At 50.2% G+C, this 17,503-nt stretch overlaps 1 protein-coding gene across 3 annotated transcripts in view; it reads right to left on the bottom strand.

Moving 5' to 3' along the window:
* Positions 1-3,643: 3,643 nt before the first annotated feature.
* NUB1 (negative regulator of ubiquitin like proteins 1) overlaps positions 3,644-17,503 on the bottom strand; it is a 29,323-nt gene continuing 15,463 nt past the window's right edge. For 2 of the 3 annotated variants that reach the window (XM_043871734.1, XM_043871737.1), the window contains exons 9-15: positions 12,355-12,541; positions 11,426-11,533; positions 10,631-10,783; positions 7,469-7,615; positions 5,728-5,823; positions 4,905-5,082; positions 3,644-4,681 (exon numbers count right to left, since the gene is read on the bottom strand). In XM_043871734.1, the coding sequence (XP_043727669.1) occupies positions 4,503-4,681; positions 4,905-5,082; positions 5,728-5,823; positions 7,469-7,615; positions 10,631-10,783; positions 11,426-11,533; positions 12,355-12,541 (1,048 nt within the window). In that variant the 3' untranslated portion in view covers positions 3,644-4,502. The remainder of the gene's footprint in view (positions 4,682-4,904; positions 5,083-5,727; positions 5,824-7,468; positions 7,616-10,630; positions 10,784-11,425; positions 11,534-12,354; positions 12,542-17,503) is intronic. The other variant, XM_043871736.1, reaches the window with a different exon arrangement.

Raw genomic sequence — 17,503 nt, 5'->3', positions numbered from 1 at the left:
CCTTGTGGTGCATCGCCTTTTGTTCCGCACAACTGAGTCCGGCTCCCTCTCAGAGGAGAGGAGAGGAGAGTGCCTGCGAAGCTGGGGCCTGGCCCACCCCCGGGGGTGGAGTCCTCTGCCCTTCCGTGTCACTGCAGTGTCCCTGAGGGAGGCCAGGGGGCCAGGAGTCAGCCCCTCGGCCTGCCTGGGTGACGCCGGGGACCTGCTGTTCCTCCCGCCGGCACAGAGGCGGCCCCTTCTCTCAGGTGTGGACAAGGCGGGCCCTGGGGGTGTGCAGAGGAGGCCGCTGGAGTACCTGCCAAGAGGGGGTGAAGGGAGAAGTGGGGCTCAGGCTCTAAGAGACCCTGAGAGGAGCCGCCCTCAGCAGCCCCCGCCCACCGGTAGGGGCCCTCTTCCAGCCCCTCTGCTGGGGCCCACATTCTGCATCCACAGTGCCCTCCAGGCCCGGCCCTGGCTGGCCGCCCGTGCTGGAAGAGGAAACGCTGCAGAAGACAGTGCCCAGGTCCATGCCTGGTGGGTAAGGACCCTGACCCTCTGGCCGCATGAACAGATAACAGTACTGACTCTAGGTGCAGTAGAAAGCGCTGTGGTACCTCTGTGACTGTGCTCTGGGCCACACCCTCCAACTCTGGGAAGCCAGGGGCCTCTCCAAGAGAACAGACTGGCTGGTGAGAAGAACCCGCAGAGGCAGCATCACCCTGCCTTCTTCAGGTGGGATGCGGCACCCAGGAGAGGTGCCTGCCGGGTCTGGGAGCGCTCACTTCCTAGTGGTTCTCCAGGGCCCTAGGCTGCAGCCTCCAAGGACAGGCTCACCCAGTCCTGAGGGGCTTTCCGGGAAGCTGAAGTTCCTTCCAGGGAGGGCGGACAGAGAGAACCCCCTTGAGTACCTGCGCTGATGTTTATAGTCACCTTGGACTGCATTGCTAACAGAGGCAGCGTGAGTGACCAGATGCTCACTCCTTGGTGCTCACAGCTGATGCTGCTTTCCTGCTTGGACAGTGCACGCACGGCGTCTTATGCATCTTCCCCCACTCTGCCCCAAGAAACAGCCCCTGGGCACAAATCCTACAGTGGGCTGCTGCATTTGTTTTTCTCCAGCCTGCCTCTGCAAGAGAAACAGTAAGAAATGGAAAACTATTTTGCATGTATACAGCATGATATATTTGAGTAAACTGTATTTCAGTAATTTTTTGTGTGTGTGCTGTCTGGTTTGGGCATCAGGGTGATGGTGGCCTCATCGAATGAGTTTGGAGGTATTCCTTCCTCTGCAAGAACAGTTTGGAATAGTCTCAGAAGGACTGGTGTTAACTCGTCTCTAAACATTTGGTAGAACTCGCCTGTGAAAACATCTTGTCATGGACTTTGGTTTGTTCAGTCAGTTCAGTTGCTCAGTCATGTCCAACTCTGCGACCCCATGGACTGCAGCATACCAAGCTTCCCTGTCCATCACCAACTCCTGGAGCTTACTCGAACTCATGTCCATTCAATTGGTGATGCCAAAAACATTTGGTTGGGTGTTTTTAAACCACAGTTTTAGTACTTGTAATCAGTCTGTTCGTACTTTGTTTCTTCCTGGTTCAGTCTTGGGAAATTGTACCTGAGAATTTGTGCAGTTCTTCTGGGTTGTCCATTTTATTGCCGTGCAGTTGCTTGGCGTAGTCTCTTACCGTCCTTTGTACTTGTGTAACTTTTCCCTTTTCATTTCTAATTTTACTGATTTGGGTCCTCTCCCCTTTCTTCTTGATGAATCTGGCTAAAGGTTCATCAATTTTATTGAGTAATTTTCATTTCAAGCAACCTGAGAGGGCTTTGCTAGATGTTGAGGAAGCTATAAAGACCGGATAACCACAGGTTGTTTCTTTGCCTTTGGTAATATATTCTTGTCTCTGATAAATCCCTTTAGTTGGTGGGGGAAGAACAGGAAGTACTTACAGGATATATGGGCAGGAAAACAGGGACCGGACGTGGTGGTGTCACCAGCGCCGAGAGCAGGCAGAACTTCATGTAAGTGATGGGATCGGATCTGACCGCGGGCAGCACGCTCTGGCCAGTGTCCCACAGCCTCCAGCTGACCCCCTTGGCCTCACAGGCCTGTGCATCCCACTCCTGCTTAGAGCCCTCCACGGCCCCACTAGGCACCACTCACGTCTAGACCCCTGCCTGCCTTTCAGGGTACCCTGTAGCTGGACTCAGCAGTCTTTCCAACCTGTCTCACACCCTGCTGTGGGCCTAGGACAGCCCCTGTGATTCCATGAACATGGCGCACAGCCTGTTCCAGCCCCACTGGAATCTCATCTGTCCCAGATCCGCAGTGTCCTTTCCCTCTGACTCTCCAAGAAGAACCACCAGCCCCCCGAGAGCCCGTCTCCTCTGTGATTTCAGGCTCAGCACCCCTCCTCCTGTTTAACAGCTTTTTCATCACAAACGTCCTTTGCTCTCTCTTGCATCCCAGAGCAGGGAGCGATGTTCAGTCACCGCCTGTCAGGTGTCATGCGACCAGCTGGAGACACAGCCAGGACTAACGCCTGTCTCTCAGCGCGTGCAGATGGGCAGCCCTGGTGGCGGACAGTGCACACCCGTGCTGTCCCGAGCATGGGCGTCTCTGTGTCTCTTCACAGGCGACTGGAGCTCGAGACCTGCCAGTGTGGCTTGGCTCCACTAGCCTTTTCCATGATCATTAAGCAGCAACTGGGGAAATGAGAAGCTACACCCGGCCATGCCCAGGGCAGTGACCTGTGAGCCAAATGCCACAACCCAGGCCCCAAATCCAAGCCTCACTCGGTCTTACATGAGGCTGGGACCCTCATGCAAGACTCAAGGCCTTGGTCCTCAGGCAAGGGAGCACCCCCACCACCTCCACTCCCTCCCCGTCCCAGGGCCTCTGTACACTTGACCTTTTAGTAACCGTCATTGATGATCCTCATGGGAAGTCAATGGAAGCTGACATCTCGAATCTAAATGGAGCTCTAGACCAATGGAAGCTGACATCTTGAATCTAAATGAAACTCTAAACCACCCAGATATTGTCATCAAACAGTTTGGGAATTTGAGTAACTTACTGCAAAGGTAGGCTGACAATTTTGGAATGTATCTTCCATGTTTTATTTTCACCTGTATCATCCATTTTTGAAAGAATGACAAAAAAAGATTTCCACCCGCTCACACTGGCCTGCTGTCCAAGCTTTATGAAGATGATTTCTGAAAAAGCGGAAGCACTTCAGCCAGCCCCTCAACGGCAACCGTGTGACCCATTTGCCCTCAGTCACGGAGCTTCCAACAGGGCAGGAAGAGTCTTGGGAACACACCTGGCACGTGTTTCTTTTAACACAGGCTTCTCCCAGCTGTGTCCTGGTGCTGGAGAGGGTCTTCATTTAATAACACGTTGACAGAGGAAGGCATGGTCAAGTGAGAACGGTTACTTGAGCCGTTAAGAGGCTAATAACTATATACCTTTAGAAAGATCTTCTGTATTATAACCCCCCACACAAAGACATGAAGAAAATATATCTTAAATCTCTGATAGGCATCTCAGCCAGCAATGGATTTACGATGACAGCACTGCGTCTAAGAATGCTAATTAAAAGTAAGTTGCTTTGGCTGGCATTTAAGACTTTCCTGCTTAATAAAAGATTTTATATCTGTAAAGAATTCTGAATACATATACATTCTGAATTTCCACCTGGAATTTCAAGTGCCTACTTTGCTAAGCATTAGTTGCTCAGTCGTGTCCTCTTTGTGACACCACGGCCTGTATGTCGCCTGCCAGGCTCCTCTGTTCATGGGATTCTCCGGGCGAGAATACTGGAGTGGGTTGCCATGCCCTTCTCCAGGGAATTTTCCCGATCTAGGGATTGAACCTGGGCCTCCCGCATCGCAGGCAAATTCTTTACTGTCTGAGCCACTGGGGAACTTCTACTTCACTAAGCTAAGCACAAAAAACACTGCTGTTTCAGGCTGAAGGCCTCTGCATGGTCTGGTGCGGCTGCTACAGCCGACGCCTTGTCTCTAAAAGGCCCCCAAAGCGCTTAGCTCAGTTGAGGATCGAAGGGACACGTTCAGGATGCAGCAGAGGGTGAAGCAGGAGGCAGGGCTGCGCCATGGGAAGGAGCAGCCAACCGAGCAGTGGGTTCCCGAGGGCAGGCGCGCAGGGCGTGGGGAAGAGTGGGAGGCACGGCCAGCTTTCCCTCCCCAGCCGCTCCCCCTGCAGCCCTCCCCGGAGACACACGAGCAGAACCTGAAGGCAGCGGGCGACAGCAAGGTCAGAGGCGGCTCAGGTCCCGAGGCCACCGCTGGGGAGCCCGGGATGACCTGTCCCACCCCGTCCCACCCCCCGCCGTCTCTCACTCTCTACATCCCTGTTCCCTGCCTGCCCCTCCCACAGCCGAGGAAGCAGCGCTCTGCAACAAAATCAGTAAAAAGGAAGAGGAAGAAGACCTGCATTACACCTTCAAAACGATAGAATATTTATAAGCAGAAACTTAAAAGTTATTTCTGTTCATCACTTAGTTTTTCTTTGCTGCTGACTTTATGTTCTCTACATAGGATAAGTACTCTGCAATAATAATCTCTTCGTCTTCCAGAGTTGAGTCAAGGTAGTCTTCTTCATGTTCTGGGATGTCTTCCAGGATCTCATTGACAGCCTCTGTCTCCATGTCTTCGTCTGTTGAGGCACTGGAGGTGCCTGCAGTAAAAAAACGTGGGCAACGAGAACTCAGGGAGAAGAAAAGAAAGGAGCGTCCAGGGAGAGACTGAGCTGACCCTCAGCTGCACCTTCACTGGCCACAGTGCCGAGCGGCCCACGGGGCGGACGTCTGGGGACGCCCTGCTCAGCCCCGCTCAGCCCCTGATGAGGCACCTCCTCCACCCGCTGGCTCCCACTCTGTGTTCTGAGACCCCGGACCCACCTGCAGAGTCGGACGGGGATGTGGACGGCGTGGACGAAGAGTCTTCCGCCGAGAGCTGCAGGTCGGGAGGAAGTCTTCCTCCGTTGTGGACCAGGGTCTGCGCCGCCAGCTGGACGTTACCCCTGAACACCCTCAGGGCCGCCTTGGCCGCGACCGCATCAAAGCCCATGTACACCAGCTGGGGGAACAGGGAGGAGGCGGCTCTGCAGAGGGCCTGCCCCACAGAGCGGACGCGCCCCCCACAGCGCCCCCCATGCGGGGCCAGGGGAGTTTGATCCTGGTGGCAGGGGTGGGGAGGGGCTAAGTTTAAAACCCACCGCACGCCTGGACCACTGGCTTCCTGCATTAACGTGTGCATGGGGCAGCTTGGGAAGGAAGGAGGGGGACCTGGGCCAACCATGTCGGGGCAGTCACCTCGGAAAGGCAGCCAGCTCGAGTCAGAGGACGTGCCGTCCGTCCACCTAGTGACCAGGCTCGTTGGTCAAGTGTTGCCGGCAGGCTAATGGGACGGGGGGCTAAACTGGACAGCATCACCACAGTGATACCCTTGCAGGTCACAGGCAGGGAGATGGGCGGTCAGACGGGTCAATGCACAAAGAAGCGTGTGTACAGAAGAGGAGAAAGCCCGAAGGACACCTTCGCGTTGCTTCCTGGGTGTCCCGCTCTGAAGGGAAGGCCGTGCTCTGCTCCCCTGGGGTGGGCCTGGTCACACCTGGAGCCCGGGGAGCCAAGGACTCGGCCCTGCCGGGCCACCAGCCTCGTCGCCCCAGCCAGTTCCAGCGAGTCTGTCCCTGCAGAAGGGGCGCACTGCACTTTGACTTACTTGGTCAATGTTTTCCCGAGAAGGACTTTGTTGACGGTTGTTGCTTTCCGGAGCTGAATCATTTAACCACCACATCTGAGGATTACGGAGAAGAATCTAAAAACACACAGGAACACCCTTTGCTCATCACTAACATCTGCTCAGTCCCTCGGGCACAGACTGCGCGCCTGTCACGTGCTGAGCAGACACAGCTTAGGACGCGCAGACAGGTGCAGGAAGTGTGGCAGACGGGGCCCAGGTGCAGAGGAAAGGGACCCGCGACCAGGCGGGGGCTGGGGACGAGGCTGCTGTTCAGAGAAGGCTCCTGCCAACGGCCCGTCTGAGTCGAGGTCTGAAGGATGGACAAGACTATTCAGGCAAAAAGGTCTCATCTGAGGAAGCAGGAAAGGGTTTGAGAGTGGGCAGGAGGATCCCAAACAGAAACAGACATTTTGTTAGAGCTTAGCCTTAGGGATGACAAGGTCGTCAAAAGCTACAAATGGAAAGCTATCCGAGCAGTCTACGGTAGCCTGCCAATGTCATTTCTCTCTGGAAGATGACATGCTCTAGGTTTAAAGCGTCATGGAGAAGAGCAAAGGTCTTCAGACCTGGATTTCTGTCACATGATACTTACTCTCAACCTCATAAAGCTCTTTTGGGGAATTTCCCTTTTAACCTAAATAGTTCTACATTGAACAAGTGTATTTATGTCCTACATGTATAATTAAAGGAAAAGACCCTGATGCTGGAAAAATTGAAGGCAGGACGAGAAGGGGATGACAGAGGATGAGATGGTTGGATGGCATCACCAGCTCGATGGACATAAGTTTGAGCAAGCTCTGGGAGTTGGTGATGGACAGAGAGGCCTGGCGTGCTACAGTCCATGGGGTCACAAAGAGTTGGACACGACTGAGCCACTGGACTGAACTGACAGCATAATTAAAAACTGGTTTTGAGACCCATCAGTCACTCTACGTATTCGGAATATTTTTTATTTCTCTGAGAAGTCAGAGAAATGAAAGTGCTTCAGCCCTTCAAGCTGCCCCCACTTCTCCTCCACCTGCTGGGCCCCCTCCCATGATCCCCACCCCCCAGCCTGCCGCCCTGCTCCCCTAAGATGCCGGGGGTCCCACACGGTTGCTCTGACCCTGCTGTGCTCTCCATCCGTCTGTGGGCTCCCCAAGGGCAGGTGGGGCTTCACCCCACTTCACCTTTGAGAATCAGCACAGTGCCTGCCCTCACTAAGTACCCGTCTGCTCCGTGAACACAAATCAGGAAGGATATGGACCCAGGTAGAGTTATACCACTCATCCAGGCCCCAAGCTTCTGAGTCACTGCTGAGGAATTCTGTAAAAGGCCCCGTTGCCAACATGTACTACTGACTACATAATAAAATCAGATACTCAAAACATTTTAATTCAAAAAAACTACACTGAAACTTCAACCACCTCTCTCTTCTTCCATGTCACTGTGAAGCTCCTTCTGTTGCAACCAGAAACCTCACCCTGTTCCCGCCCTGGGAGCCCTGCCGCATCAGGGACGCGCCCCCAGCTGGGTGGGGTACCATTCTGGCTCGGCCACTGGGTGCGCGAGCGAGAGCTCTGACCCTCGGATCCAGACCAGGAATGAGGAGCCAGGCCACAGCGGCAGGGCTCCCGGTGTCATGGAGGACCTGAGAGCCACTCAGATGAGCAAGTGGAGGAGACAGCACCTGGGCCGGGAGCCAGGCTGCTCTGAGAGGCCAGAGGCCAGGGAGGGTTACCTTCTGGGCCTCCTCCAAGTTCCCGCCGGCCTGATGGAGTGCCTGCTTGGCTGCTCGCGTGGAGTAGCCCATTCCTTTCAAATGGTTAATGTTCTCCAGGCGGCGTCTTTTCTTCTCTCTTTCCTCCTTCTTTATTTGGTCCAGCTCCTTTTGGAAAACAGCAAAGTCGCGTTAGGGATTGTGATTTTGTAGATCAGTGTCTTCTCCTCTTCCCACCTCAGTCCTAAGCGGGAGAGTTCTGAGTTTGTTTTAAAAACAAGTGTCATTTTATTTTTATACATGTATTAAAAAAAATTTTTTTTTTGCAAGTATTTATTTTTTTGGCCAAACTGTGGGGCTTGTGGGATCTTAGTTCCTCAACCAGGGACTGAACCCAGCACTGGCAGTGAAAGTGCAGAGTTCTAACCAGTGGACTGCCAGGGAATTCCCACAAGTATCATTTTGAAAGGATTTCTGCTGCTTGAAAAAAATAAAATGAGTTCAAAAACCACTAACTGAATCCAGCCTCATCATTTTGCCAATAAGAAGACAGAAATCTCTCAAGACAGTTGGGTGACCTGGTCAAGGTCATCACTGACCGCAGAGCTGGGAGATTGACTGTTGTACATTCTAGATGTGGTTGGTCCTTGGCCCAACGTGGGGAGGACAACACAGAAAACAGCCTTTTTTTCTCCTCTGACGTATCTGTTCCTACCTCCATGGCTCAGTCCAAGCACAAGGGTCCCGTCTACATTCTCAGAGCAGGATCACAGCTTCACCACTCAGGAAAAGAAGGGAATCCTCGCCCCAGACCAAGCATTCCCAGCTGGCAGCAGGACCAGGAGGATAGAGTGACTGCCCCAAACGTTTCCAGAGATGAAGACCACCCCTGCCTGTTTTCTCCTGGTTACACCATCGGAGAACCTGCCTGTGAACAACGGGGCCAAGGACAGCACTGCGGCTCTGCAGAGCCGCACCCCCACTGCACCTAGACACTGCCCGCACCCCACCACGTCCTCCAATGCCTCCTCCAGGCTGTCGCCCCCACTCCAAGGCCTTCTGCACAGGCCTGTCAGCTCTCCCACCTACTCAGAACCCGCAGTGGCCCCCCCTCGAGCCCAAAGAGGCAGCCCGGGCTACCAGACTGCAGCTCCGCCTCCAAGCTGACCTCTCCTGCTTCCCCACAAAACCCACCCGGGCCAGTAGAAGTATTCTTATTGCTCACATTTCAACTTGCATTCACACATACACACCGTGTTAAATGCCTTTACCCTGTTTCATCCTCTGCTTTCAAGTTCAGCTTCTTCCATTTATATTTCAAAGGCTAAGAAGCATGAGGAACCTTCAAGCAGAGGAAGACGCTGCCGGCCAGCCAGTAGACATGGGCCTCGGGCATCATCTCTCTCAGAGCTGACACAAAGCTGGGGCCTTTCAAAGGAAATCCTTTTCCCTTAGTTACAAATGTCTAAGTCAGTTCTCTTTTAGCCACAGATACACGATATTCCTCCTTACACTAGGATTAGGAAAATAAACCAAGGAAATGACGAGTATTGCACTGCAATATTCTGGAGACACAGTCAAGTCAAACGTTACAAGAGAGACCTGGGTTCTAACGTCAGGGCTACGTCCAGGCAAACGAGTGCACGCCTCGTGGGAAGGCTGCCACGCCGCCTCTCGCAGGCCCTTCACGCATCAGCGCTGTGACCTCGGTTTCATCAGTCTGCTGCTTTTGCCAGATGAGAAGCTGGCCTGAACTCAGGGCCACGGAGCCCAAGAAAGTCAAACTTCTAGGCATCACATATTACCCTCAACTCAGTGAGATGCTCAAACCCAGAGCTTCAGGAGCCGAGAGGACGGCAGATTCACCGGAGCTCACATTCTGTGGGCCTCGGGGCAGCTCTTCCCACCAGCTACCCTAGTGCGCCCAAGGGTGTGGGAGGCTAACCAGCTCCCCGCGGAGGCCCTGACCAGCCTAAGTGACGGAGACAGGCACAAACAGGTCTTGGCATGCCCCTGGCCACGGCAACTGGCTCCAGGGTGGCCGGTTGGTGAGCAGCTCAGGAGGTCGCCCTGGGGGCCGCCCTGCTGTGACAGAATGACCCTGCTAACACGGAGGAGGTGGAGACAGGACAGGGCGAAGCGCCCCTAAAACTGGCCAGAAACCCAGCCCACCTCTGGCTCTTCACATTTAAGCAGGCCAGTACGCTTCTCCCGCATCCTCTTCACTGGGGTTTAAGCCAGTCTGAATTTGTTGCCTTCAACCAAAAGCATCCTAACTACATATTCAGTGGGTGGAAGAGTAAGCAAGGTAAACTGTTACATATATACACTGCTGTTTTTATTTTCTCCAAGGGCTTATAGTTTAATTCATTAAATGCACCTCCGACAGGACACCACTATTTAAAAAAACAATTTGTTTTTGCTACTTACAAAAAGTTAGGAAGTGAAGTGGTAACTTTTACCACTTTTTATCTCTTGGCTTTTCAGAACCTTCTGTAAGAACTCAGAACGCTGTTCTCACGTGGGAATTAGAAAGTACAGGAGAAATCCAAAGCCTCAGTTCAGGTTTTGCCCCCGATGTGACCCATGACCCCAGAAAAGTCCACCCCTGAGCCTGGCGTTTTCCTCATTTGTAAAACCAGCATATTAGACATAGTAAAACTCCTTCCAACTCCCCAAATCCTAAAGTCTCTTTTTTTAAACTGTACTTATTTCTAATTGTTTTAAATGATTATAATTTTGAATCTTTGCTTTCATAACATATTGTTAATTGCTCATATGATTTGACTCATTTTTCTAGGCAAGAATGACATCCTGAACTGTAACAATGACCCCATGGAAAACACAGCCCCCTTTAAAATGGTTTCCAGAAACACACTATGCAAATAAGAGAGAGAGAGAGAAGACTGCTTGACTGTCGTCATTAAGACCATACCATGAGCTATCTGCCACCACAGCAAGAGTAAAACGAAGGACACTGTACTGTCTGAAAACTGATGGAAGAAAAAAGACCAATTTCTCCCCTGACGTCCCAGTCTGAAGAGCTAAAGACTTCCTTGTCACTAAGCCTGCTGTGGAACTGTCTGTGTCTGTCCTTTCACACCCGAGAGCTCAGGCACTCTGGGTCACACCTACCCAAAGGCTCCGGCCTCACCAAGTGCTGCCAAGACCATGTTACCGTACCTCTCTGCGGTTGGTGATGTGGACGGCAGCGTGGTCCACGTTCCCGTCACACGCCCTCAGGCCAAGCCGAGCTTCCTGGGCACTAAATCCCAACTGCATCAGATTGTGAACTTTTGATGGATCAATATATAGCTCTTTGAAGAGCTGACATGCCTACGGACAGAGAAAACATAAAAAACCATTAGCAACATTAAAGCTGAACACAAAGCTAACACTTAAAGGAAACTGGGTTGTACCCAATGTGAATTACGGTTTAGATAAAAACTTAAACTGGATCTACTGTCAACCAGTTGTGAGTACAGACACCCTTTCGGCTCACGGGACTTATACGCAGGGTAACATGAGAAAACAGGCCAAGGAATGTGGGAGGGGCTGGGACCCATTCCCTCCTCTTTTTTTGGTAATAAAGTCCCCTAAAATGGAGCTGTGTGCAGCCAATGGCCTTGTAGCAGAAATGACCAGGTTGCCTCGCTGGAAGCTCGGCCTGGACTCTCCTGCGCCCCCTGCTGGCCGTAAGAGGCTCTGACAGGAGCCGCCCTGGCGGCCACACCAGCAGCTCGCCGGCTCCCCTCCACAGCCAGCTGAGGACTGGTAACTGGGAGCCAGCAGCAGCCACTGCCTCGGTAAGGCTTCCTTATTACAGCATCCTGCCCGCACTCTCACAGACACGAGTATGCTCACGGCGTACGTGGAGGAGAGGGAAGCGGAGGGAGACGCGCATCCCTCGCGAGTCACACACCACTAAAACACAAAGCAGATGAAGGCAGTTCCGAATTTGGAGCCCTCTTTTCTTACCTTGTTGAGATATTCATAAGCCTCCTCACCATTTCCACTGTGGTAATTTCGGATGCCTTGAAGCAAGTAAAGTCTTAAAAACAGGACTTTCTCTTTTCCACAATTTCCCTAAAATTATTGGGAGAAAAAAAGGATAAAACTATCTAATTTTTCAGTACAGGTTTATAATACATTTATAACTCCCTTCATCTCTACAGGGGCAAAATGGCATTACTAAACTGTTTCTATCTTCCCTGGCAAAAGTACAGCTCGCAGGGGACAAGGGCACTAATGCTGTCCCAAACAGAACCCCTATCTCCAGGCACACAGGCCAGGGGCCCCGCTGGGCAGGATGAAGTATGCAGAATCCCAAAGCAGGGATATCTTGTGTTGCCCTGTGACTCCCAAGCAGAATCCTGATAACCCGTGGAAATCACCTGAGAAAAGTCCTTATGTAAAGCCCAGCTCTGGAGCCGCGACTCACTCATGTGAGCTGATCCTGTTCAGTGTCTGTTTTCTGCATTTAAATCTTTCATAAGACTCTACTTAATACAGCCACCAGTTCTCTCGGTCAGGGTGATCCATGGGGTCCTGTGACTAGAAAACTCTGTCACTTCTGGGCTAAATGCTGCACAGACCAAAGTCACAGGCTAACTTTTAAAATGCTTATCAATCCCCTTAAAATATAGCTTAAGGGGACTTCCCTGGAGTTCTAGTGGTCTAGGACTCCGTGCTGCCAATGCCAGGGGCATGGGATGGGTCCCTGGTTGGGGAATTAAGATCCCATATGCCCCATGGCATGGCCAAATGATACAAAAATAAAATAAAAGAGCTCGCTGCATACTACTATCACTTAATCACCTGTGGCAGCAGTCTAAACACTTTAACAGAATAAACTCAAATTCTAGAAAAGGGCTTAGTAATACCTAAAACGAAGTACAGCAACGTACTTTTATGTGGACCAGTCTCTGGTGATTTTCTCCATAACACTTTCTGAAGCACTCCTGGGCCAACTTTAGTTTCTTCTCCGCGTCGTCCAGGCACTCCAGCTGTCCCAAGCGGAAGTAGCACCACACTATGTCCAGCTGGAGCACCGCGTAGTTGTCCACCGTGTCCAGCAGCTCTCTGCGGCACTCGCTGCCAGAGAGACAGGCTTTCAAAACTCTTTTCTGTGAATTACTGGAATTTTTTCCCCCAGTTGTTGGTGTATTTCCAAAGACTAAGACAGAGATCCCAATGTTTGTGAAGGGAACTCTACGTATAATCTGAATTCTTCAATGAGGAAAGAAAGCAGTGAGGGTTCAGAAACAGAAGCTCAATACCATCTGCCTCGGGAAGGGGAGAGAAAGACAGACGGACACACACCCCCTCACTATGTGGGGAAAGAGGCCTGGAAGGAAGTGGAAGGGCCACTGGGTCAGAACCCCTCAGCAAACATGGGGAGACCATGCTTCAAAGCAGTGGTTTCCAACTCTGACTGCAAGTCAGAATTGCCAGGATGTGAGGAGTTTTTGTTTCCTTTTCCATTTGTTTTTATCTTAAAAAAAAAGAACAACAAAAAACTGATGCTGGGACCCCACTAGATCAATTATAACAGAACCTCTGGAGGTGGGGCCTGGTTGTTGTATTTCTAAAATCCTCCTCCTGTTGTGTTGTTTAGTTGCTCAGTCATGTCTGACTCTTTGCGATCCCATGGACTGTAGCCCACCAGGCTCCTCTGTCCATGGGATTTCCCAGGCAAGAATACTGGGGTGGGTTGCTATTCCCTTTCTCCAGCGGATCTCCCCGAGCCAGAAACTGAACTTGCACCTCCTGTCTCCTGCGTTGGCAAGTGGGTTCTTTACCACTGAGCCACCGGGGAAGCCCAAATCCCCCTAAGTGATTCTAATATACAGCCAAAGTGAGAATCAAGGCTTTAAAAAGCACACCAAAAAAAAAAAAAAAAAATCCCCTTACTATGAATGCCTCAACTGATGAAGACTGACAAAGGCGTTCATGTCCGGTCACATTAAGGTGGGAGAAAAGCAATCCTGAAAAATGCCAGGCTCTGAATGCCTCACTGATCTTGGGGCCCAGAGCTGAACCCAGATACAAAGGGAGCAGACAGACAAGGTAATGGAGGGCTGATGAAGATGGACTTTGAGGTTATTTATTTTGACTTCAGACTGTGATTATGTTAGAAATTCATAATACAAATCTAGATCTCAAGTTTGAACCCTCTTTGGCAAGAAAGTAAAACATATGGAACCATGCACTACATTCACTACATTCACAAAACTGTAGAGATCTCATCTGTTTTTGTTGATCTACTAAAAATGAGACTGCTTCACATCTTGCCCATCAAAATCTGCTTGAGAAAAATGAAAAAAACAAAAGCACTCTGTCATTTATGTTTTAAAAAAAGCAGAAGTCTCCTAAGTGGAATGCGTGCACTGGGTACACTGGGTACACTGGATAATCCACTGGGGCATAAGAATAACCGCTCAGGGCAGGATTTTCTCATTTTCTTGTGGTTGCTTTGCTGGATCTTTCATCTTTGTGAATGTTCTGTAACATACACACCATATCTTTTGCACACATGCCTACACACATAGCTATTTGACCAGGTGAGGGCACCTTCTCTGAGTCTCTGCTTTGCCTGAGAACTTGTGGTTGAGGGGAGAGGAAGAAGTTCATGGGCCCTGAGTAGTCTAACCTTCCACTCTAGGTGAGACTGATCTACCTGTAGACACCTTGCATTTCTGGGATGGAAGCCTACCCCACCATCCTCAGGAAAGCAGCTGGCATTTAGCACGGCTTTCAAAGTCCTACCCGTGTGAAGAGGCTCACTCATGTCTAACACGCACCCAGAGCAAGGACAGAAAGTGGCTCCCTCCTTTCAGTTAAAAATAAAATCGCCCATACAAGTCTGACCCAGGACGGAGTGTTTGTGCAGCCAAAACCAAAAACAAAACAGGCACAGGACTCATGTGAAGGAGGTCACTTCATTCTTTCAGTTTTAAAAAAATAACACGTTTTATTCACATAGAGGCCTTATTATAAAATAGATGATATCACCTTATATAATAATTTTGAAATTGTTAGGACTACATTTGAACTTGACCATGTCACTCAGAGAGAAATGTAATGCCTTGGTATAAAATGTAATGCCTAGAGTATGTTTTATTGATTTTGCTTTAGTAGCCTTAATAGTCAACAGCCAGTAAATTTTCATGTTAAAAACATTAAAATCAATGTATAACATTGATTTAAATACTGAGCCTCGCTTTAGAAAAATTAAATCACATTTGGGCTTAAAGTCAGTTATTTAATAGAAATCTACTATATTTGCCTGAGAAGTTTCACACTTTTACATGAAGATAATAATTTCGAGAAAGGTAAGCTAAAGCTTGGAAGTGAAAACGTTAGTCGCTCAGTCGTCTCCAACTCTTTTTGTGACCCCGTGGACTGTAGCCCACCAGGCTCCTCTGTCCACGGGATTCTCCAGGCAAGAAGACTGGCGTGGGTAGCCACGCCCCCCTCCAGGGGACCTTCCCGGCCGGGGGATGGACCTGGGTCTTCCGCATCGCAGGCGGGTTCTTTACCATATGAGCCACCAGGGGAGCTTAGCATCTGCTTTTTTTTAAAAAAACAGAAAGTTGGCTAAAAAGTCATTTACAGTTTTGTTACTGGCAGCAAGGAACTGGATTGTGTGCAGTTTTTTTCGTGTTTCTTGTGCTTGGGTTCAGAGTGTGTGTGTGTGTTAGTCGCTCAGTCGTGTCCGACTCTGCAACTCCATGGACCATAGCCCACCAGGCTCATCTCTCCATGGAATTCTCCAGGCAAGAATACTGGAGTGGGTTGCCATTTCCTTCTCCAGGGGATCTTCCCAACCCAGGGATCGAACCCAGGTCTCCTGCATTGCAGGCAGATGCTTTACTGTCTGAGCTAGTTAAGTACCATTAATCGTTGCTTGGGATGCAGTTAAAATGTTATCTAAGGCAGTGGTGTGATGCCTTGTTAGGTGGGACCAGAGCAGTCTGGAGGGCAAAACTAGTCCTTCTGAGGCCACGCCCTACTGAATTCTCTACTGGCGGGGGGAGTCCCCTCATAGGTGTGTGCTGACGTCGCCCAGCAGAAGACCCCGGCGTGCCCTCTGCACTCGCCCATGTCCTCCCTCGGGCAGCTCCATCCTCCCTGAGCTCCAGCTCCTGCACAAGGGGGAGGCCGGGAGGCCCTGCCTGGGTTTCTCCTCCCCACACTGAGGTCTGGCAACTCCAGGCAGTGAGCTGAAACAATCCACAGACTCCCCTGCATTTGCTTCCCCACTTCAGGGACCACTGTCCTACATCGCCAGCCAACCACTGTTTGTATACAGTTTGCCCCGTGTTTCAGTTGAGGCGGGGGAGAGTAAACCAGTCCCTGTCACTCCATCCTGGCCAAGAGCAGAACTCCCCGTTCTAGTTTAAAACACCGGAGAGAAGCTGCTCTCGGTCCGGCTATGTACCACACCCCGAGACGAGCGACAGAAAGCTGGGAGAGAACTCGAGCTACTTGGAGAAGGCAGGAAGACATCACGGGGGAGAGGAAACAGGTGACGTCTCTTCCATCTCCATGCTGCCCTGCGTTAAGAGTGGGTCCCCTTGGTGAAGAGGGGGAACTCGCACAGAAATTATGCTAGTAAGCTGGCCTGAATAAACAGATTCCCCAGAAAATAACATTTTCTACTTAAAAAGGCACTGATGATTATTATTGGATTATTATATCTACTACTTACTGAACATGTGAATGTACTATGAACTGAAGAGAGTTGTTATTGTTTTTCAAGGGTTCCCTGAGACCTGAAAATGATTTCAAGGGTTTTTCCAGGGTAAAAAAAAAAAAAAACAGAAAGGCTCATACAGACACATCAAGATCGACCGTGTCCTGATAACTGCTGAAGATGAAGGAAAAGTCTATGGGAATTCATTACATTAATCGCTGTTTTTGTATACGTTTGAGATTTTCTGTAACAGAAAGTTAGAAACAATTGTGGAAGGGAATAAAAAATTGTATCTGAATTTAATGACCTAACTTACAGCCTGCACCACCTGTAGCAGAAGAGAAGAACACTGACGCTCAGATAAAAGCAGAGACAAAGAGGCAGGGGAAGAAAATGGCAGAGGCACCAAGCCCTTGTTCTGGCTATTCCCTGCCTCCCAAATACTTTATTTTTTTTCATTTATTTTTATTAGTTGGAGGCTAATTACTTTAAAGTATTGTAGTGGATATTATCACACATTGACATGAATCAGCCATGGAGTTACATGTATTCCCCATCCCGATCCCCCCTCCCACCTCCCTCTCTACCCAATCCCTCTGGGTCTTCCCAGTGCACCAGGTCCGAGCACTTGTCTCATGCATCCAACCTGGGCTGGTGATCTGTTTCACTATAGATAACATACATGTTTCGATGCTGTTCTCTCGAAACATCCCACCCTCACCTTCTCCCACACTTCAAATACTTTAGAAAATAAATCCCCCTTTCTGCCTACGTTTAAGCTGGTTCACTTAAAACGCAAGGTGCTGGCTGCACAGCTGGCAACCTAAATGCACTAACATTTATCTTCTTGAAGTATACTGTATATATTGGGAATTTCTCAAAATGGAAAAGAAAATAACACTAAAGCCATTACCTTTTGACCGCTGCAAACATCAAGTCTATCTCTCAAATGTTTCATCTGCCTGGATCATAGCATCTCAGTATTATTTCCCATTAAGAGGCACCAGAGCCTTTGAGAAAGGACTGGGGCAGGAGTCAGCCAGGGTGAGTCTGGACCAGCTTCAGGCAGCAGAGAGAAGCCTACAAAGACTGCCAGCATCAGGGCAAAGGGCTGCAGGACACGTGCCCACTGCAGATGGCCAACATAAGCACTGAGGTGTGAAACACACCAAACGTCACAGTCCATGAGCTCAGGCTGACACTTTAAAAAACAAAAAGGCGGGCAAGCCTCACCAGTGATGTCATCTTTAAGAAAATAAGGAGAAAAAACCAAGCATTTTGTTCTGTCTTTCTGTACAAACTACCTCAGGAGAACCAAGCGACTGAGGAAAATTATTTCTCAAATGAATTCCAGCAAT

This window comes from Cervus elaphus, chromosome 18, assembly GCF_910594005.1.
Source record: "Cervus elaphus chromosome 18, mCerEla1.1, whole genome shotgun sequence".
NCBI lineage: Eukaryota > Metazoa > Chordata > Mammalia > Artiodactyla > Cervidae > Cervus > Cervus elaphus.
This window is presented reverse-complemented; position numbering and strand designations above follow the sequence as displayed.